The 24095-nt window shown below is 39.5% G+C and overlaps 1 protein-coding gene across 7 annotated transcripts in view; it reads right to left on the minus strand.

Moving 5' to 3' along the window:
- RGS7 (regulator of G protein signaling 7) overlaps positions 1-15242 on the minus strand; it is a 251969-nt gene extending 236727 nt beyond the window's left edge. For 5 of the 7 annotated variants that reach the window (XR_008972805.1, XR_008972804.1, XM_057414554.1 and 2 more), the window contains exons 1-2: positions 15197-15218; positions 10707-10818 (exon numbers count right to left, since the gene is read on the minus strand). Coding sequence is in view for 5 of the 7 variants with exons in the window: in XM_057414554.1 (XP_057270537.1) it covers positions 10707-10784 (78 nt within the window). In the remaining 2 variants the exon portion in view is untranslated. Of the gene's footprint in view, positions 1-10706; positions 10819-11897; positions 12230-15196 lie in introns of those variants that run through there. The other 2 variants (XM_057414557.1, XM_057414558.1) reach the window with 2 other exon arrangements.
- Positions 15243-24095: the final 8853 nt, after the last annotated feature.

Genomic DNA, 24095 nt, shown 5'->3' on the forward strand with positions numbered 1-24095 from the left:
TCCTGTTTGAAAGGGAAGCAAGAAGTACAGATCCTCAATACATTAAAAGAAAAAAAAAGAAAAAAAGAAAAGGCTGTCAAGCCAAAGTCCTGTGCTAACACCCTTCTAGACAACATAAACTGAGATCTCAGCATCTGTGTTTACCTTCATTTAGATAACAGACATCAGCAATTTGGAAGGAAAGGTAGAACCTTCAGAGGCAATCCATGGTTACACGTTTATGCCTGTACAACATGTCCTATTTTCTGTAGTTTGAAGTGAGAGCTCCTAAGCATTGGAATACAGAACTAGAAAGGAGTATTAAATCCAGTGTCCTGGAATCAGTTAGCCCCCGGTTTCTAGACAGAAAACAACATAAACCAAAAGAAACCCAGAGAAAATAGTACTGGCTGTGGCCTGCCTGACCAACTGTGTACCAGAGTTTGTGTTAAAAGGTTAATGCATGATGATGCCACACAGGTAAATACGAACACAACTCTATAAACAAAACGTGTCCAAACGCTTTTCTTCTGAAATGTACCTCAAAATGAGATACAAACACTACCTCCATATAAGAACAGAACATCGTGTTTAGTAAACCACTGAACATGAACTTCAATATCCAGAAGTAATGCTGTAGAAGTGGTGGTGATGGTAAAGAGAAAGCAAGATCCAATATTCCTTTTTTGGGGGCTTTTTTTTTCTCCCACTACAAATGAGCCTAAGTGCTTCAGGTCACAACCGCCTGTAGAACAGAACAATTGCTTAAATCTTGGAAAGGTTTTCCTATAGCAGAGATTCTATTCTTGTGCTACTACAGGTTTTTAAGAAATGAGCACAAATAAAGCACTACATCATTTATAAACAAGTCAAAGCTATTTCTTCTCTCTCTTAGAAACCAAACCAATGCATTAACTTCACTCTGTTGAATGGCTGTTCTACTCTGATGGACACTGGTGTTCCCTCCAAACCACAGGAGCCAGAATCTAATTATTTCATTCACGTAGAAGGATGATTCCACAGAGTAATAGACAGGATATATGAAAAGGTACTAAAAACCTTTAGCTCCTAGTGACTTGAATGAGGTTTACTGTTGCTTAGTAACTCTTAAAAAAAAAAATACAAAAAAAAGACATTTGAAAGCTAGTAATACTGTGAACAGCTGGGTAGAATTCTCATTGTTTATAGTATTCTAATTGTCTAAAACTGCATTCCTGTGATGGTTGTACTTTACCATGTAATGCTGTACTTCGATAAATTTAAGGTACTCTGTACAAAGTAAACAACTGATCTTCACAGAATTTTACCTAAGATTACTTTAATTATACTGCAGACCACCTGGTTTACAGGTGACACAGCTAAAATAAACTACTCAAGCCATGCAGAAATCTTAATCTATGCATAATGCTATTGTACAGGGCTATGCTAACTTTTCCACTTGCTACTAAGAAGCCATCCCATTTTACAATTTGGAACTTATTCCTCAGAACACACTTATAAGCCTGCAGAACTAAATGTGCCAACATCTGGGGTTTTGTAGCACAGCCATGGAATGTTCTATATTTTCTCCTCCATACAGACAAAAATGTATATCGTAAAAAGAATTTTTATTGTAAAATCCTGCCTCAAGTTTGTGTAATTCTGAGCTTTTATTATTAAGCTTTGACATTCTTCTTCTTCTTGGTATTGACTCTATATTAAATGCAATCGTATGGTTCCTGCCAATATTAAGCAATGGCATGAATCTACATCCGAGTGCAGAATCTAGTTCACAGATTACTGCTTCTTACAGCCTATAGTTCAGAGAAGTGTAGGTGTTACGAAGCACTAGTATGTCTTTCTTTCAAAAGACATTCAGTAAACTGCTTATTCATCCCAGTATCAAAGTAGATCAGAAAAACTGTGGTTTTCCACCAGAATTTAAGGTGCTCTTAATTAACAGCTATTCAAAATACTTCAGTGCAATTTATTTTTACAATACGGAAAATGAAGTATCATAGTGTTACATTATATACATGAGATATTGTTTAAAACTATTATATATTTAAATGGCCTCTAATAGAATCTTTTGTTCATGTTTATTCAATTATGATCAATTATGAATCAATAACAACATTACAATAAAAGTGGGCCTGGCTAATGTTCTTTCCAAATAAATTCCATGGGGGCTGTGTGAATATTTTCTTCTTTTACTGTGGATTGGTATTTAAACAGCAAAGAACACTCAGAAAAGCATGACGGCCACCAAAGCAACATGCCAGCAAGAGTCCTGGCCCCCCACACTATCACAAAAGCAGATCCATCCCACTACACCACTGCTCGTCACACGAGAGCAGGACTCTGCACTGCTGAGAGTGTATTTATAACTGCCAATCCGTTTGTTAGGTTAGACTGCTGAAATACTAGAAGTGCATATGCATGTACATTCACATTATACAACCATCTACGTCATCAAGAGTAACTGGAACAGAAAGAAAAAATATCCTTTGGTATTACAGGGAGCAATTTTCACTTTCAGCTAGATAATCCTTGCACATCTGAACTGAATTTTGAAGAGACCTTCTGCGTTTGCATCTCTTCCTCTGCGGTACAATCCGTCCTTCCTAGAACTTTATGTTAGTCAAAGAGGATTCAGTGCAGAAGCAAACACACAACTCTAGCAGAATTGATGCAGAAGAGTTAATACAGCTTCAAAATTCCCATTTTACATGGTTTTGGTAAAACTGGTACAACAACGTCTGGAGAATGACAGCTTCACTGTGAAGGATAAATTTCTATCTCTGGTCCTGGGGGTCTATTTGGTTCTTGATTCAGTTGTTTTCAGAATTAAATCAGAGCAGCTTTGATATGAATGCAACATGATTGATTCTTAGAGAACTCACCAAATGGATTTCTCGTTTGAATGACACTGTGGATTTAATACACTCCAGATTTTATTTAATGGGTATCAAAGATGTCCTCAATTTAGTAGAAATAGCACAATTATAAAAAAAAAGGTATCTTCATTAGAAAAATATGGATAAGGTACACATTATGGCATCATCTCTCCAGTTCCTATTCATCAGCAGTAATCTTTTACCCAGAAGTATATTTGAAGAAGAAAAGAGGTAACGACAGGCTTATGATGCCCCAATCACCATTCGCAAACACAGCATTATCTCCAAAACTCAGCTCATAAAGTGGTTTTCTCAGATATACATAGAGCATTGCAAACAAATGGAGAGAGATCCATAGCACCATCTGACAAAGGAAGCTTTCAAACATATACACACATGATCACGAAACAGACCCCACATTTTAGGAGGCTAAATAGTCCAAATGCCAAACTTCCATTCCTGTCAGTTAAGAAGTCTGTATGTTATCTAGTAAAAGCTTCACTAACAGTAACAATGGCTTTATAAGATGCTTCTATACCTGTTCCTACAGCTCCATTTCTTGGCCAGCCTGCTTTCCTACACTAACCTCAGGCAGACCTCACTCTCCAGATGAAGCTACAGTTCTCAACTCTGCTTCTCAGACAGCTCAGCCTGAAGAACTAATGTCCCCTGTGGCTTCCCGGCCAACCTCATTCCCACTGTATCTATTCTAATTACTCTTATAACCGATGCATACTTTAATAACTAGCTCAACCTTTTTAACTCCAACTTTTTTTTTTTTTAATAGCTAGTGGCAAGCAAGACCAAAAATTAAAATTCTCAGCTGACCCCTTCACCATGGAAAATTGTACATGAAACAATCCACTTTGCTGCACCATCATCTCAAAGATTTGTTTGAAGATGTTTTTCTTCAGTGGCCAATCTCCTCCTACTACTACTAACACTCTCAAAGTTTTCCTCCCTTATTCATTTTTGTAAGAGTCATATTACCACTATGAAAATCCAGATTTTTCTTGCCTTGAACAAGTTGACAAAAGGCAGTTTCTTATATTTCCAACTTCTTCCCTAACACTGCAGTCAGTTTCTAGTAACAATAAATAAAATTTACAAAGGAATAATGGAAGCCATTCCAGACAGTGTATTGCAAACTCAGCCCTAACGGCTCGCTCATCTGTAGAAAATAGTTTGCTCTGTTTTACCAAAAGATTTTTAGCTTTTCCACTGCTCTGAAATGTCACTGTCACGCTTCATTTTATCCACCTGTAACACACAGAATAATTATATGCATCTCTTTTGTAAAAGCTTTATTTTTTAGAGTTGAAAACCAGCTATTGATCACATTCTATATTATGTATCTTTACTTTTCCCCAACATTTTGTCTGAAAAGTTTTATAGCATGTAAAAAAAAAAAAACCAAACAATTAAACATTCTGCTGCTGACTTTATTCTGTTCTTTCTAGGTTTGACCTGACATTTAGATTTGTAAATAGACTTTTTTTATATAGCTGGTGGCAATCAAAGAATCAATATTCTCTACCAATCCCCTTGCCGTGGAAAATAAGCCCAGTTTCTTCTCCTTTAGCAGCTTTTACAGACTGATGTGTAGAATCTGGTGTAGTGTTTCCTATACTAAAAATTACAACTGTGTTTCAGTGGGTTTATGATTCTTGAATTGGGAAAATAGCCACATTATAACAGGTTGTATTTACATGCAAGTATTTTAATGTGGCCTCATTATAGTTCATATCAGCTTTGGTGGAAATCTGTCAAATGTTATCATATGATAGAGGTTACTATAAAAATTCCTGCAGTCCACAGAGAAGGTTGTAAGTCTGAAGAAAACAAAATTCAAAACTTCAAAACAAACAATTTCTGACTCTGAATTGCATGTCACTATCAATAGCATCATTGTTTCCATAGCTACAAATGTAGACTGCTTCAAAGGAAAGAAGGAGAGAAACTGAAAATGACAATGCACAATCAAAACAGGCACATACAGTTTTCAGACGGCACATGTGGGATGGAGAAAGGAAGTAACATGGAGGCACAGAATTCTTTGGGGTTTTTGCATTTGCCAGTAATGCCAGTGATCTGAGCACATTAAGCTCAGAACAGTAAGCAGCAGTAAACCTCTCTCACTGCAGTATCACCTGATACATTTCTACACCTAGTGGAAGGAAAAGGAGAACAGAAAGGATGGAAAATACAAACAAGACTCTCCAAAGCAAACAGACATGACAGGTGCCTCTTTCTCAGAGTTAGCCACCTGCAGACTCATATTGACGTATTTTTAATCAGGGTTCCTTGGCATTTTCAGCAGTTCTGTATAGTTGTGAAGTCAATCAAATCCTCTATACTGCTCTTATCACAAAAGATGCCAAAACATACACACTGCACATAGTACTATCAACAACCGTTCCAAGAGAGGATACAAGAAAGTGAATGACCTGCACAGGGGGTAAATACCAAACATGAGGGTGAGAGTGTAGAGGGAAACATGCAGTCTTACCATATGAAAGGCACTCCACAGCATCTAGCAACTATTCTGTCCTTCAGTACCAAGTTCCTGCCCCCCTAAATATTACCTATGTAATAGCTTACTTAACTATCAACCAACTGCTCCAGAACTACATCATCATCCTCATAACACTCATAGAATCGCAGAATCGTTTAGGCTGAAAACCACTTTAAGATTGTCATTGAAAAAGATCTCAAGATAATCAAGTTCAAACATTAACCTAGCAGTGCTAAGTCTACCACTAAACTATGTCCCTAAGTGCCACATCTACACGTCTTCTAAATACCTCCAGGGACAGTGCCTCTAACACTTCCCCTGGGCAGGCTGTTCCAACATCTGACAATCCTTTTGGTGAAGCAGCTTTTCCTAACATCAAACCTAAACCTCCCCTGACACAACCTGAGGCCATTTCCTCTTGCCCTATAACTTGTTACTTGGAAGAAGAGACTGACACCCAACTCTCTACAATGTCCTTCAAGTAGTTGTAGAGAGCAATAAGGTCTCTCCTCAGCCTCATTTTCTCCAGGTAAAACAACTGCAATTCCCTCAGCCATTCTTTGTACTGGATAGGGAGGTAAATTTTGCTCTTCCTACAGCTGGAATTCCTAAGGTGGAATGGACCTTTCTCTGTCAATTTTATAATGGTGAGTGTTGGAATAAAATCAAGACTAGCATCCAAAACTCAGACCAGTCCCACCCTTATTCTGAGAAGAAGAAACTGCATAATGTAGAGGTATACAGTAATTAAAAACAAAAAACACTTATCTCTAGTACCTCAGAGTACCCTGGCATTTGCAATTTAGTAATAAACTCAGTATTTTACACTGGAAGCAAGATGCCTCCATAGGATGTGATAGCATATTCAGAAATGCACAGTGTCAGACTAACTCATCCCTTATCAAAGTGAGTGACAGAACTTAGAAAAATCCTACCTATCATGCCCTTTCTAGTCTCACAGGCTCTAAGGAATAGTTATCTGCAATACCACTTTCTTCACACAATCGTTTTTAAGGGAGCAGTTGATAAAAGCCACATGAGAACACAGTATTACCTGCACACTACACTGGAAGTAGTCTCTGGTGCAAGCAGAGGAGAGAAGGTCATTAGAAGATGGTGGTCACTATTTCCTCAAATGCTGTCTCTGCATAGCTATTGTTCCTTTACAACAACATTTGCAAGGATCATGCTTTGGAAGCATAGCTTCTATGAAGAATATCAGATCACAGGAAACTAAGAAGCTTGAGATTACAAATTCAGCCCTTGCTATACATGAGTACTGGCATATATAACCTTCAACAATTGTCACAAGAACAGAGCAAACACCTTATTATCTTCATTACAGCACTGAAAGCCCCAAATGTTAGTAATTCTGACCAGCTTTGGCAAAAGCTACTTTAACACTCAGGGCAGTGAGGAAGGTAGAGAATTAAAGTCTCAGCCACAGAATATTACTATTTAGACAAGGTTAATTTTATTGCTACAAAATAAAGCTATCATCTCTTAAATGAAGCTAGTTCAGACAGCAATACAGTAACCGTTACGCTTACAAATTAGAACTCCTAATCCTTGCAACATGTTTGACTAAAAAAAAACTAAGTAAAGCACAGACCAGAAAGACAAACAAAGGTTTAGCAGGACCAGCTGTAGGTCTAAAATGGACTTTCCTCAGAAGACAAGTCTTATTCTTTTAATTATTTGAGCCATGCATTTGAAGAAAAAAAAAAAAAAGAAAATCAGGTGAGGCTCTAAAAAGCTGCACAACATGGGCCTTAGATTACATCTCAAGTTTATACTTTAAGACCTAGCTTACAGCAGTACATGTTAGTGTTGTTGAAATCTGAGATTTCTGTGAACAACTTGTGATGTTAAAACACTACAGATTCCAGTGTCTTATCTCTTTTAATTGCTGACTGGAATGGACTCTTAGGAAGTAAAAGCAGGGGGTTTACATTTTTCATGTTTGCTTCAGGCTACTAGCAGAAAAATTCAGGACTTTTTCTGAGGTATGTCAGTACCAATGATGTGTCACATGTCACTACTTTATAATTAGGCTGATAGCCAAAAAGAATAATGCATCTGACGTTCTACTAAAATAAAAACTATCCCCCAAGGTGTAAAAACACTGACACAAGCATCTTAAAAGGCAGTGTAAAAATGATATAAGGATCTATTTATCAATGCTGGTATCTTTCCATCACAGCTTCAAATAAGTAATTCTAAGGTAGGTATTCATTGAACATTTAATTTTCCTATGCTGATTTAAAAACAAAAAAAAAACACACAAAAAACAAAACCCAAAAAATCATATCTGAAAGCAAAACGCAATGAAACTCTTCTTTGTCTATGAATAAAACCTACTATGAGAAAAAGCAGCTATCTACAGTCTGTATTACTCTAGATAACAATTCGAAAATCCATCTCTCTTTAACCCTTCAAATAAATAACTAATTACAAATCAAATACATTTTAGTAAACAGAAAAGCCGCCTTTTTTGTGAGGAGTTTGCAATTTACTTAACGTGTAATAGTGATTCATGACTTAAGTACTGCATTTGTAAATACCAGAACTTCATTCCATGCAAAATTTGTTCTAAAATGCTCCTGAAAGAATAAGGATTTAGGAAAGCCAGAGCTGCAACTCCATGTAGTTTAGAACATGCTTAGTTCGGATTATATCTGAAAGTTAGACAGACTAGCAGAATTGCCAGATTACAAAATTGTGCTTTATAGCCAAAGTAATCCTCTTCACTCAACAACGCCAAGTTTTAGCTCTTCATTAACACAAGCAGTAAGAATTGTTCCATATATTCCTTGCAGGTCCACATATCAAAATGTGTGCTATTCCAAGGGTTGATGTCGTATAAACTACTGGAAGAAAGCACTTCTGCATCACTGGATTTCCACAGCATTACTCAAAATACAGGACTTCAAATTCAGTTTCCTTCTGAAGCCAGCATTTGTGTTTTTTTCTAACAACTATTAATACTTTTCCAGGTTAAAAAAAAGAAAAAGTCCTTCATGAAGCTGGCAACTCTAGTCCTTTGTTCACACAGCACAGTGCGTTCATTTCCCACAGTGACAGACAGAGGAGTATTGTGTTTTGCAAATGTATTACAAGGAATCCTGTGATTTAGTTGTTGCTATTAAAGAATTATATTCAGAGATGACATATTCTGAAATAAAATTATTTCCACCTAACTATCCTCCTCCTGCATTTCAGACACAAAAATTATAACACATTTGATTACAGCAACATCATACCACACAAAAGGCAGATGATTTCACATCTTCTTTAAAAGTTATCTATTATTTTGTTGCCTATTCCTTGAAAACCGCCAAATGAAGGACTACTTAAGTCTGCTCTAACATCAGTGTGCACAATCTTAAATGATCTTATGATTCACCCTGCTACAAAAATAAGTTGACATGTACAAAATTAAATATTGAAGGTAATGCTGTAAAAGGTCAGCGTTCTTCGGAAGTTTAATATTCAGGGCACCACTTGCACTTTAGCAGCAACAAGGGAAGGACTACTGCTACACTGGAAGACACAGACTGATATCATCCCTTTCTCACAGACAACTGCTATGAATTGCTGAGCATATACCTGAGGTTTTGTGCCCTACTCAGCTCCCCATTTTCAAAATTTGTCTGTATCACCAGGATTCTCATCCCTTGCCTTGACAGTTTCATTTCAATCTGGAAGATGCTCAGGGACAATGTTAATTTTCGGCATAAGGTCACTCTAAGTACAACAGGTCACAAGCCTGACCAAGCAAAGTCACCACGGGAGAAGAGAAACAGTTTCTGGGTTCCCCCTCTGTGTACTAAATAAGCCGATCTCAGAGTGGAAGTACACAACAGATGTGCAAATACTCTGTTTAGAAAGATCAAAAACCTGTAAAGAACAATAAGAGCTTTGGTATTGCTTTTAATACATGCAGCATGTTTTCACATATAAATTCATGCACACAATTGTATTTTGAAACAAACCTGTGGTGTTAATGGTAAGGTAATCCTGTATTTTTACAGAAGTAACTAGTTCATAAATACATTCACATACGTAAAAAGAGCCTAATCTTTCAAAACAGCAAATACAACCAACTAACAGAAACCAGCAACTTACTTGAAAATAGGAAGATAAAGAATGAATCAGACTTCAATTTAAGACTATTTTTTAATTTCTGGGAAAAGAACACTTACCACCATTACCAATGATACCTCAGTTCACCTCAAAGACTAAACTCAATATATACCAAATACTTTCTACTACAGTGAACTTGCAAAAGGAAAAGTCAATGCCTCTAACAAAGTAAAAATATTGATTTTTCCCACATGATTAAAACCAACCACAAATAGGTTAGAAAGCACTGTGTTCTACAAATAAATAAGTAGTTGCTTAATTATGTATTTCAGTTTGTGACAGCAAATTTGGGTTTTCTCCATTATTTTAATTTATTTTATTCCTTTTTTATGAGCACAATTAAAGCTTTATAAAAATATAAAAATATAGACATATATCAAAATTCCCAAGAATTTACTGTCACTTAAATAAAAGTACAGTGGCCAAATAAGCCCCACTACTGGAGTTCAATGTCTGGAAATTTGTATATTGATGCTATTAGAACAACTATGTTAGAAATCCTTCCCAGGAAGACTCCCTGGAGTGCATGTGTTTGTTTTAAGTTGTAGCAACTGCAGATAACTAATATCTTTAATCAGATTTTCCCCTCATATGAAATAAGTTAATGGTTCCGATTTCCCTGCACTCTGAAAATCTTTGTCTAGACACAGAAATATGAAATATTGTTTTCTACAGTTAATATTTAGCTTTAGAATATAGGAATTCATTTTACAAACACATTTTACAAGTGAACACTTGAATACAGAACATATTCCAGTCTCTGGAAGATCACTACCATAACACACCATGTGTATCGATGCAGAAAATGAATGAAATACATCACATATAGGTGGTTGAAAACCAACTGCTTCTGAGACACATGTATTTTACCATTTGAAAACAACTGATTCAGCCATTTCTCAAAACAAGAGTCATTTAGTAGTACCTGGGATAGAGATCTACTTTGCACATGGCATTTAAACTGTGTTAAGGCAGAACAAATGTCAATAGACACAAAATACTCCTGATTAGTGGCAGGTGATCACTTTCTGAAATCAAACTGCTCCATTCAACAGAGCACAGCAGCAGCATCTACTCATTAAATTGAAGAGAAACAACAAAAATAATGGCCTCACTTGCTAGGCAAAAGAGCCCACGATTTCACCATTTCCTGAAGGCCCTTTCTCAGCTTTTGAAACACAAAGGCTTACCTTTCTGTACACCAACATGTTTGGGGATTCATCAGCCACCCCATTGCTGCTTTGCCCATAATTATTTCCTTGTGCCATGTCCCACAAGTTTGATCCTCTTTTGAATGTCACACTGTAAAAGGTAAAAGTGGTTTCAGTGAAACATCACTTCACGTCTCCTTCCTTCCCTGATGATTAATGGACCTGACTTTCTACCAATATACTATCAGAACAGGCGTATGCTTTTACTCCAACAGATATTTACATTGGAGCAAAGCTGCTAATTCACCATTTACTGTCACTACTCTCTTTTGCCTGTAAATAATGAATGCAGTATATTAATCTAATTTAGACACTAATGAATTGTCACTCCGAATGGCTCCCTAACATACCACAAACAACCCCATCATGAAGACGCCTCCTCACGAAGTACTCCTCCCTCCCCTGACCAGGCTTCTTCAAAGGACACCCTGCACCCTCCAGAACACGACAGTTTTGGAAGGGCTGGCTCAGCCCACCACTGCGCATCCGGCAGTGCTCTCTCCTCAGGGCTCGGGCCATAGCAACTTTCACAGCCCTCAAATGCACAAAAAGCAAACCAGACGCTTTAAACTTCTTTTTAATTCTCCAGCACGTGCGTGCTCTCACACATACGCCGGGGGAGGGAAGCAGGTGATGAGGCTCAAGGAAGAAACAAGCCAGAAAATCTTTCCGGTTGCTTTCACCTAGTTTCGTCGTACTTCACTGCAAAACGCCGGCTCCGCCGCCAGCCCCGTCTTCTCCCCGCCCTCCCCCCCCCGGTCACACGGGAGCAGCACCAAGCAAGAGCTCAGATCATGCCGTAGCTCCGGCTTTGCACGCAGGTGTAAGAATGCGCTCTATCTACAGACCACACTGGCGGCTGCCGAGAGCACGGAGGGATGAGCTCTACTCCAAACACTTAGCTCCAAAGCCCTCCCCTGCCCCCAGACCTCTCCCGTGCGGGCTCCACTGCACATTGTCCACAGCGCCGGTTCTCTCTGCCCTGCCCCTGCAGTGCCCGTCCGTGGGTACCTTTCGGCACCAAATGACCGGCAGAACCCGCCGGGAGCCCGGCTCCGCGCCCGTCGCTTCAGCACCGCGGACAGCGGCAGCGCCTCCGGAGAGTGCTGTCGGCGGCGCCCCGGCCTCCCCCCGCGGGCTGCACGGGGCGCGGAGGAGCGGCTCGTTTACCTCCTGGGCCAAGGTCACTGCGCAGTGCCCGCGGCTCCGTGCCTCCTTCTGCTGCTCCTGGCGCGCCCCGCGCGGTCCGTGTCAGCCGGCAGCGGGCGGAGAGACGCGGCGATCGCTCATCACACACACACGCACACGCACTGCGGGCGGAGGCGCCGCTGCCGGTGCCGCCGCCGAGGCTGCGGCTCCCCCTTGCTCTGCCGAAGCAGCGGCAGCTCAGCTCAGCTCCCTCCCCGCAATGGAGTGGCCGTCACGTGGGGGACGGGCACGTCAAAGGTGCTGCTGCCGCTGCTGTTGCTGCCGCTCTGCCACACAGCAGCAGCCCTCCTCCTCCTCCTCCTGCTGCTGCTGAGCTCGGCGCTCTCGGCTTGCTCACCGAAAACAGCGGCCAAGAAACTGCAGCTGCCAGCAGATCTGGCAGCAGCCCCTGTAAATGAGATTAGGCAGCACTGGAGGGCTGGGCAGGAAGAGAATGTGGGCTAATGGGATAGGGGAAAGAAGGGCGGGCAGTTGGTGGTGGAGAGACACCGGGAAGGAAAGTGTGTCGCCGCCTTCTTACACCTTTACTGACAGCAACAGGGAATCTGCCTGTTCCTCTGCCTTATACTGGACACTTGACGTATTTTGTTGTTTTTTTTTTTCTCAGTAAGAACTAAGGAGAGCTTGTGCCGTGTTGGCACTGCAGATCTCTCTGAGCAGCAGAACGGAGAGAGCAGAGAGCGAGTCTGCTCCAGCCGAATAGGAAGGAGCCTTAAGGACATCTCAGGACACGCTCAGGGCTGTTTTGCTATGTCCCTAACTTGTGAAGGCTTCGCACTGGCCAAGATAAAAGAAAAAAGATCAGGTCCCCAAGTCTCCTTCATGATTTATGGACAAGAAGGCTTTGATTTTATGTAAGGGCTGAAATGCCCAGAACTCAACAGCCTCAAGAACACAAAAGATACATAACTGGTTAAACTTTGGAATATTCCCATTTGAAAGTCTTTTTCTGGAATCAGTAGCTCTTAATACAAGGATGGTCTTGCAGAAGAAGTCATCACCTCTTGTGCACTGTACCTTAAGTGCGCTGGTAAATTAAGCAATCCAGCACAGTGCTTTCCCCACATACTGCATCATCTCTACTCTTACTTTTTCTACCTTTCTTACATCTCAGAGACTCAAGCAAATCAACACTATCCTGCTAGAAGTTTGCTATTACAACTACTTCTAACTACTTTTCCAAACTTTTTGGAGGCCTTCAGATATTTTAACAAAGAATGTGATAAGTTAGCTAAGGCAACATCTGGTAATCACAGTGGCCAAAACAAAATACAGGAGAAAGGACAGGGCTGATCTTGACTCCCTGGTGAGCTGAGGAAAGGAAGACATCAGCTTGAGAGTGGTCCTACAACAAACATCAAAGTATGAAAGATGATCTCAAACACTAATAGGAATGTTCTTCAGACAGAAAAATAGTAAAAAGGTGGAGTGACACAACATACAGTAGGAATCAACAACTCAGTTCAATGAGATAAAGGAAAGGAGCTCCGCAGCAGACACCTGTCTTGACTTTTACAGAGGATAAAATAATTTAGTGTATCACAAGGAAAAGGCAATGTGGAAACAAACTGTGTGAACAAGAAAGTAAGCTGGAGTTTTGAGATGGAAGAGAGATCAACAGAAGTGAAAGAATTCAACAGCACAAGAGGAAAGTGAAGAAATATCAGTGGTGAAAATAGTGGGCAGAAAAAATTATGACGCTAAAGAGCAAACACAGCTAAGACTTGTTCCCATTAAAATCCACTTGACATACAACAGCGTCTTGATGAACCTAAGCAAGAAAATGTGAATCAAAATGCTAATCTTCCAGCAGACATTGTAACTGAGTCCAGTTCTCGTTGAGAAATGGGTACCAGCAATAAAGACCCCAGTCTATAACTTTCTTAGCTTTCACACTGACAACCTAAATGAGCAGCACTGCAGCATTCAGATCTCACAGAGTTGACTACGCAGGACTGACAGCTGCACTGGCAGTCAAGGGAAATGCCTCCAAATGTTAAGAAGCAACACCCTTGTGGTTGTATGGCATCAATATAAACTCAAAATCTTATGTATCGGACTGGTGTACAAACTTCTTTTTGTGACTAAAAGTGGGGACTGCACAAAATACACTCTAAATGCAATTTTACCCCAGAGGAAGGAAAGGAGAAAAATCATTAAAAATATAATACCCAGATTCCTTCCAGTTGTTCTGCCAGCCAACACTTAACATAGTAATTGCATTAAAGGGCAGAAAAATCAAACATTAGCAAGTTTCCAATAAAGTCATACAGTTGTTTTCTTACTCAGCCTCATCTTGTTACTAATCCAAGTGAGAAAAAAAAAACAACAAAACAACAACAAAAAACCCAAATAAAAAACAAACCAAAAAACAGAGAAAATGAAACTGTTGTATAGCAATTCTTGGATTACATACATGTTGTGTACAAGATGACTCCAACCTACCTATTTACTAGAAGCTATTCAGAAAATAGATTTTTGGCACAGGTTATGTGTCTTTGAAAAACTCCCCAAGAAACCCGTCTAATTTAGGCAGCAACATTTCCAAGCTTTTATTTTCGGAGAATCTCTTCAAAATTAAAGGCAGAGGTATCCCCAGCTGAGTTAGATTTTGGCTATACTGCCTCCAGTCTTGCTTTTGCTTTAACCATTCCGATTAATTTCGCAAATGAAGTCAAATACAAAACGCTATACTACTTAGGTAAGGTTTATGTATTTTCTTTGAAAATAACCAAATTTAATTATCATAAATGAAGTTTTAAAGGAAGTATGTAGACAGACTTAGTATGTAGTCAGACCTACCTTAAAGGAAGTATGTAGTCAGACCTACTGAAGTCAATACGTGTTTGTCCAGTAACATCAAAAGGAACTATATTTCACACACAGTCTTTAATCTTGTCCTCAGAAACAGAGAAGTAACTCAAACATCCCAGGAATGTGTCTCGTAACTACAGACTTGCTATGCTGAAGCACACCAAGATTTCTTCCACTTCATTAGCATGTCAACTATCAAAATGAAATAGAAGCTCTAAATGCTAAAAGGGTTAAACTGAAGAGAAAAACCACAAACAGCCCAACAGAATTTCCTTTTTGTCATTACTTTGAGGTGAAAGAGACACTGGGCTTGACTATCTCCATAAATGCAAGTTACAAAGAAAGTAATTTCTTCTAAACACATGTAACTGGATAATCTCATTCTACTACAGTTGAATATGTTTGTTCAATAGCCTATAAAAGGCTTTAATTCATAAATTACTTACACATCTTTCCCATGTTGAGAGTCATCACTTATCTCATACACGAGCAGCATTAGCATCCCCAGAAAGCATAGTCTGCCAGAAGAGGAATGGCCTGCTTCAAAATGCAAGGCAAAACTACTCATTAATAAAACAAAGAAGATGAGAAAGGCTGCCAAGGGGCAGCTTTATCTAACAAGGCAATAAAGCACACATAATTTTGCAAGGTGGTAACTACATTTTCTGTGTGTAGTTTGCACCATCAGTACAACTCAAGTATTCCACTAACATCATGTGCCATGGTACACATAGTACACGGGCATTTTTAACTCAAAATATTATGTCAGAAAGTATATGACAATCTATCTGGATGTGAAAGAGATCAGGAATTCTATTGTCTGTCCTGCTGACCAGTGCTGTAGCACTGTGTCAGTACGCTGCCTATATTCATCAATTTATCCCATCTTATGCCTAGACCAAATGTTCCTTGGAGTAAAGACATGCTGTGCAAGCTCTTAGCACAGCATGATCTTGTTCCATGACCAAGTCTTTAAAACATTACTGCATTATAAACAAGCACATTTAAATTTACTGAAAATTCAAACATTCTAGTTACCCAGGCTCTAAATACTAGCATGAGTTAGTACTGTGCTACCTTAAAGTATAAAACACAGTTTTTTTTTCCACTAGCCTGTTTAAGCACAGAGAAGGTCTGTCTACTTTAGTTGAACTGATAACATTTGTGACCCTGCAGAACCACAAGTATTTCACTGCCAGGCTCTGAACTGGAAGCTAGTGATTCCAGGCCAAATTCTTGACCTTTCTTATGTGATTTGAACACCTGCTCCTTCAGGAGTGAATTGCAATCAATCCATTTAATGTAGGTCTTCAAATGTCATTCAGATGATTACCGATTACAGTATATATTTGCGAGAACTGAACACAGGACTGAAACTTCACTGCTTCTTTCATGGACCTTTTTTTAAGCCCTAGGCATTTGGTTTGTCAAAAACTGAAACTGCAATTACCTTTGTCAATTTATGATGCCGAAGAGCAAAGCTATTTGTATTCTGCTGGTTATAGCAAGAGTTAAAAAACAATAAAAAGAGGGCTTTAAAACCAGAAAAGAAGGTGGTAACAAAAAAACCCCAGTCTATATTTAACAAGAAAAAAAACTCTGAACTAATAGAATAATAATAAGAAAAAAACTATTCATGGACAGATATATTACACAGGAATGGAAAATTCTCATAAATAAGGAAAGCCCAAATTTCCATAATACTTTTTTTAAAGTACAGACACTATATATACACATACACCATATAGATCACTACGGTAAAATCTGCATATATTTAAAACTTTAATGAAACTAATTTCAAACCCTACTGAAAATGTCGCTTATTGCTGTCACAGAAAATCCACAGCTACATAGAATTTGATCACAACATGGTGCCCTACCGCAGCTATCCATGAAAATTCAACAGCTTCTACAAAGCAGAACAAACTTGTACTGCAGTCTTGACATCTAAACCAGTTCTAATTATACCCAAAAGAGGGCAGTCTTTCTCAGTCAAAGAGGTTACATTAGCTCTCTGATTCAGAAGTAGTAGGGATCAACAGTTTCATTCCACAGAAAGAACTACCACAACCAGCCATACACCCTCATTTCCTCCAAAAATTGAAGCACCTACAGAAATGAGACATATTACACTGTATTGCTTAAAAACTGCCTGGAAAACTCAAGATTAATTAGTCCTGTTCTTACATCTAAATTGCCAACTAGAAAAATCAAGCAAGCATGTAGGAATAGAACTAATCTCCAGAAAAAAGGAAATGGGCTTTTGAGTCAAATTTGGATCTCATCATACCAACATCCTTAACTCAAGCAAGATTTTGAGTCCTGGTCTCCCAACTCCCAAAACAGCTCCTGGGGAGGCTTTTCCATTTTATGTAAAAATATTATTGACACAGAATAAACAAACATTTTGGGGAACTGCACACTTGGTCTCTGCTTCCGATAAGAATGTATTTGCTCTCAGCATCTCTTAACACTTGGTATTTATGACACTCTCCTCAGAGGCTAATATTAGAAATCTCTAAGTTAATACACATATCTTCAGATGCTGTGTATGTCACACAGGAGTGTTCAACTACTGAGCAACTTTATATTAAGCAGAGAAAGAAAACAGTGATTGCAGTTCTGTAAACTTACCCGCAATTCTTTTAGTCCAAGCCATTAGCCTAATTCAAACTGACAGTACTTTCATGTTTGAAAGAAAACACAAACACAAAAACCATACCAGTAGTATTTTGTTGTGTTTTTGTGGCTAAAACATCAAGACTCCAACAAACCAAGTAACTGGCCCTTCCCCTTTAATCAAGGAACTCTCTCAGGCCTGATTCATAGGACCGCATTTGCTCAGATCAAAATAGAATAAGCCACTTAAGAATTAATCAGGAATAAGTTACTGATTTAGAATCCTTTGGCATGAAAGGACTAGAGTAAGGAGGACTCAGAAACCCTATAAAGGGAGGGGGAAAAGTACACAAGGTATGAGAATACCATGGTTACAGACCAGAAGAGATTAATCCTTGAAATACAGCACAACAGAATTAATGGGAGACACCAAGAATTAGCTGGAGGAATAATTTGTGTGGCAAAGAATTAAGCTGAAAAATAAAAATAACACAGCAGAAAAAAACAAGGAAAAAAGAAGAGGCTCAGAAGAAATACAGAAGGCACAGAATAAGCAGGAGCAGTTTTGCAAATCGCTGAAATGCTTTGGGGGAACTGGCAGATGCATTTAAGTTCATAATGAGACATTAAGGAGAAACTTGAGAAATTTTGAAAAATAAAAATTGTCCTTAGTGTATTTGATCTCCTCCTGTTTACACAAAAGACAAAATTTCTAGAAGGTTCTGACAAATAGGTAAATGCCAAAAGTAGAGTACATGCTGAATTTTGTATGTTTTTGTCAGTCATTACAGGTGCTTTCTCATATTAGAAAAGAGATCTTTTTTCACTATATCTTTTCAACTGTAAGCTAGGTTTACACATGTTACAAAAATGATAAAATCTGTGGCAGCTATCAAGTCAGGAAATAGCACACCATTGTAGGTAGCCTGCAAGTGCTTAACTTGGCTATGCAAGCTACTACTGATACTCCCTTTGTTCAGTCCATCCAGCGATAAGGGTCGATGTGACTTAATCTCATTAATTCATTGAGCTGAATGCACTGGAGAAAAAGAGAGCTCAGCAGTTTAACAGGCTTCCTTCATCACTTTTCTTTCCTTCCCTTCCCCCACCTTTCATTTTAAAGTTCCCTCTATCATTCATGAATTCCCTGCCTCACATCCACAGATAATCTAATCAAACATCTTTCTTCCCCCGAAGGTCACTTTGTTTTTCTAAAGGTTAAAATCAGACAGAATCAATTTGCTGATTATGCATCACAAACTGAACCAATCTACATCCATTTATATACAAGTGCACACAATAGATACAGTTATTCTCTCTCAGAAAACAAATGGCATTTCGTACTTTTAAAACCCTACATAGCATTCAGGTTGGAAGGAGGGCTTTGGTTGGGTTTTTAAAATTAAATTCTCAGAAACTCAAGGGACTAAAAATGACAAAAAGCAAATAAGCAGGTCTCTATGTTGACCGGAGATCTCCATTTAAGCAAAAAAAAAAAGGTAACAGAACCATAAAGTAGGAGCGTGGGTTGGGTTGGTTTTGGTTTTTTTTTCAAACCACAGTATAAACTCAAGCCCTTTGCAGAACTCACCCCTGACCACAAAGATTTTCCCTTCAGACTTCACGTTTATTAGCAGACCTTCAACTTGTATACAATATCTCAAATATTAAAGGAAACTTCTAAATCTCCAAAGTGCAAATGCGTAGTTCAAAACAATTAGCTGAGACATCAAATTATATTTATTAAAAACAAACAATCAAAGAAAAACACCTCTTGGCTGTAATCTCTCACAAATCATAACAAGAGGTTAGGAAGAAGGGATTGAACAACAATAAATCTAGATGTTCAAAGCAGTCAGCCAGAACAGTTTAGACAGTCAAGAAGTCTTACAAAACCTTTGATATCAAACTTGCCTCAGCTGCAATATTTGGGAGCTATTGTGTAACACACACATCTTTACTTAAACTATACGATAACATCAAGCTACTTTGCAAGCAAGGAAAACTAAGTAAACCTGACCTTGGGCTCATAGCCTTAAATAGCCAGGCAGTGAGGTAAAACAATAAGAAGGAATTTAGAAGATACAAGACATGTAGAAAATCTCATTTTGTGTACTCTCTTTCCAAAATGTCACATCTTTGTTACTGTGCACAGCGTCATTCTCTAGTTAATGTAAAGAACTGCTAAACACAGGGATATATGTGGCTGGCTTTGTCACTAGCTTCTACTGCAGTACTAGAAGCAGACACTGAATCCTGATGAGGTGTCTGACAGCTAAAATGCTTAGCATGACAAGAATTTTTTCCCCCTAATATACCAATGGTTTAAATCTTATTTTTTGCAAGAGAATAGAGACAAAAAAGAGCACTAAAATAAACTGAAGCTAAAGAAAGCAGAGCTTTGCTGTGCCTAGATAGGGAACTAAAATTTTATGCAAGGGAATCTGGCATTCAGCATGAGATTTGCACAATATAAAGACCAGGAGTAGAGAAAGCTACTTAGTCATGGGCCTTTGGATAATAGGAGAGAGGTGGATACAAGTGAATAAAGAGGTCATGATCATCAAGCAGGAAGGTAGCATGAATATATCCAGACTGAAAAATATTCCACAGTGGGGGAGGACAGTACTACTTATTTAATGGGGAAACAGACAATCTCAATGACTCTGTATGTCAAATGAAACTTGTGCAGCTGCCAACAGCAAAGGAAAAGGATGAACTAGGATGAGAGAGAGGGAGCAAGGAGGATAATAATACAGAAAGCAAGAATTGATCCCATTTTCTCTACAAATCAGTTAGATTATCAGGATAAAATTAACAAAAGGAAAACTAAACCCAGTGATATATAAGGAAAAAAAATCTGAGCACTATAGAAAAGAAGACTGCACTTAGCTTTTCATCTCAACAAAGAAAATTAAGGTAAAGTTCATGGAGTCATGAGGAACCAAAATACTTGGAGACAGGACAAAAAGCAAAGAGCATTACAGGTACAGAGCAGAAACAGTCCACTATTGATTAGCAATGAGTCTTTAAAATTAATTGGTACCATCTACTTCCTGACTACAAAAATGAGGGACCAAGTTCTGAACAAGTTTTAGACAGGGAGAGCATGGCTTTGTATCTATGAAAAAATTTAGCTAATAAGGAACAATGCCTTCTTTGTCTCTGTCTACTCTGCTGCAGGCAGTCCTGAAGAGTCCTTTACCCCTGAGACCTTAGATGAAGTCAGGTCAACGGAGCGGTTTGCCTTAGTCGATGAGGAATGGGTTAGAGACCAGTTGAGCAATCTGGACATCCATAAATCCATGGGTCCAGATGGGATGCACCCGCGGGTGCTGAGGGAACTGGCGGAAGTCATTGCTAGACCACTCTCCATCATCTTTACCAAGTCTTGGGAAACGGGAGAGGTGCCTGAGGACTGGAGGAAAGCAAATATCACTCCAGTCTTCAAAAAGGGCAAGAAGGAGGACCCGGGTAACTATAGACCGGTCAGCCTCACCTCCATCCCTGGGAAAGTGATGGAACACCTTATCCTTGGTGCCATCTTAAGGCATATCAAGGATAAGAGGGTTATGAGGGGCAGTCAACATGGCTTCACCAAGGGGAAATCATGCTTGACCAATCTCATAGCCTTTTACGAGGAAATAACACGGTGGATGGATGATGGCAGAGCGGTGGATGTGGTCTACCTTGACTTCAGCAAAGCATTTGACACAGTCTCCCACAGCATCCTCACAGCTAAATTGAGGAAGTGTGGTCTGGATGATCAGGTAGTGAGGTGGACTGCGAACTGGCTGAAGGAGAGAAGCCAGAGAGTTGTAGTCTATGGGGCTGAGTCTAGTTGGAGGCCTGTAACTAGTGGAGTGCCTCAAGGGTCAGTACTGGGACCGCTATTATTTAATATATTCATCAATGATTTAGATGAGGGAATTGAGTGTACTATCAGCAAGTTTGCTGATGACACTAAGCTGGGAGGAGTGGCTGATACGCCAGAAGGCTGTGCTGCCATCCAGAGAGACCTGGACAGGCTGGAGAGTTGGGCAGGGAGTAACTTGATGAAATATAACAAGGGAAAGTGTAGAGTCCTGCATCTGGGCAGGAACAACCCCAGGTTCCAGTATAGGTTGGGGAACGACCTGTTAGAGAGCAGTGTAGGGGAGAGAGACCTGGGGGTCCTAGTGGACGACAGGATGACCATGAGCCAACACTGTGCCCTTGTGGCCAAGAAGGCCAATGGCATCCTGGGGTGTATTAGAAGGGAGGTAGTTAGCAGGTCGAGAGAGGTCCTCCTTCCCCTCTACTCTGCCCTGGTGAGACCGCATCTGGAATATTGTGTCCAGTTCTGGGCCCCTCAGTTCAAGAAGGACAGGGAGCTGCTGGAGAGAGTCCAGCGCAGGGCAACGAAGATGATTAAGGGAGTGGAGCATCTCCCTTATGAGGAAAGACTGAGGGAGCTGGGTCTCTACAGTTTAGAGAAGAGGAGACTGAGGGGTGACCTTATTAGTGTCTATAAATATATAAAGGGGGAGTGTCACGAGGATGGAGCCAGGCTCTACTCAGTGGCAAACAACGATAGGACAAGGGGTAATGGGTACAAACTGGAACACAAGAGGTTCCACTTAAACTTGAGAAGAAACTTCTTCTCAGTGAGGGTGACGGAACACTGGAACAGGCTGCCCAGGGAGGTTGTGGAGTCTCCTTCTCTGGAGACATTCAAAACCCGCCTGGACACATTCCTGTGTAACATTATCTAGGTGTTCCTGCTCCAGCAGGGGGATTGAACTAGATGATCTTTTGAGGTCCCTTCCAATCTCTAGCATACTGTGAACAAGGCTTGTTGCAAAACATAGAAAGCTAATTTATTAGTCTAAGCCATAATAGTTTTCAGGGATTTCTCTAAAGGCACAAAAAGCCACAATAGGGACTGTAAAAACCTAAGTAAATGGCTTTTATGTGGTAGAGGGAACTGAAATTTACAGTCAAACTCATAGTTTCTTTCACGTTCTCTCCTATGCAGCATTTGCTCATCTGATAGTGCCACAGGATTCTAACACAAAGGTTTTCTAACTTGTGTGTCTGGCCTCATGATATTGCTTGTTCTACATTTGTGACTGTGGCTATGTAATATATGCAACAGATAATTTTATGGCACTAAAATGCAGTTATATCTAGCATATATTCATAAGAGAAAGTGGTTTCATATTGGCTTAAATTGTTCCAAAAAATTTGGTAGTGGAATAATAAACAGAAGGAAAATCTGCATTTAGCTTACTTAGTTCACCTTAGACCAAAAGCTCACCTAGCAAAAAGCAGCACTCAAGACACTTCCACTGATCAGAAGTGACCAATGGCTAGGCCCACAGATTCAGCCACAGCTTTTCTCAGTTGACTTCATGTTTCATTTCTGAGTTGTTTAGAGATGATAGCTATGGCCATATTACCATTTCAGTTCTTGTAAGTGGAAGTACTTTTCATTCTCCTAAAAAAAAAAAAAAAAAATTGAAAATTGAACTTTGCAAAGATATTAAGAGGAAGGACCCTGAAATATGGAATCAATCTTACAATATAGGCTGATAATATCCTGCAAAATAACAATCACTTTCACAATAAGATTCATTAGGCATGAGACTCCCCTATAGGAAGCAAATTGCAGATATGGAATTGTAGGCACATCCCTGCCTAACAACTTCTTTTAGCCAGTTAATGTCACTTTGGTTTGGTGAAGCATATCCCGGTATATTGTTGCTAACACTGTAGCAATAAATAAATGAATACCTATATTGTTTTGCTAGTCACAATACAGCTTTCAATTGTCCTCCTCACCCTCATCTCGGAAGGTACACCCACTATCCCAATAATTTGTATGCAGGCACCTGTGACAGTGGAAGGCCAGCACTCATTAATTAGAGCAGGAAGAGGATAAAGTCATGAGCTTGAACAGATGATGGGCAATTTAACAGCAACATGAAAATGTTTCAGTTCTAAATGTTACCAAGTAATAATGCTGTCATCACAGGATACTAGTGCTGCATCCACAACAGTCCTCTTCAGGCTGGCTTCTCTCCATTAAACTACACAGTGCTTGGACAATGCTACCTAGATAAACTCTTCAGGCCAGCCATTCAGAGGGAAACGAAGAGAAGTCACACTTCCTCCTCCTCATACAAAATGCTGATTCCTGCTTCCTGCAGTCTGCAGAAAAGCAAAGAATTGCCACTCAGTAGTGCAGTCCATGAGTGCGGAGAGGAGACTGCTTTGAAACAATGATTATACATGGCAAAACAGACAAACTTAAGCAGTATTCATTCTGGAACAAATCCTCTAAAAGGAAGTCCTACAACCTTCGAGAAATGAGATACAATCTGCATCAAAACCTTTGCAAAGTAACAGAGAGGGCCACCTCATGGGACCTTCCTTCTTCCTCAAACCACCACTGCTCTACATCCTAGAAGAATGCTTTCTCAGTATTTACTGAGATCAAATATTCATAGGTTCATCCATCAGCACAAGGAACTGAGTTTTGCTATTTCAACGTATCTTTTCTGCAATATTCCAAGATCCTTCTTTGCCCAGCTCCCCTGCCAAAAAAGACATTATTAATTTATTTGCATAGTGGAAGCCAAGTAGCTATAAAACATCTGTAACCCAGCCTTGTAGAAACTATCTCCAGAAAAAACAAAACAAAACACCACCCCCCCCCCCCAATTAAAAAGCAAGAAATCAGAT

The sequence above is a fragment of the Pezoporus wallicus genome, unplaced genomic scaffold (assembly GCF_028554395.1).
Source record: "Pezoporus wallicus isolate ANWC-B61680 ecotype Strahan unplaced genomic scaffold, APGP_CSIRO_Pwel_v1 contig_8042, whole genome shotgun sequence".
NCBI lineage: Eukaryota > Metazoa > Chordata > Aves > Psittaciformes > Psittacidae > Pezoporus > Pezoporus wallicus.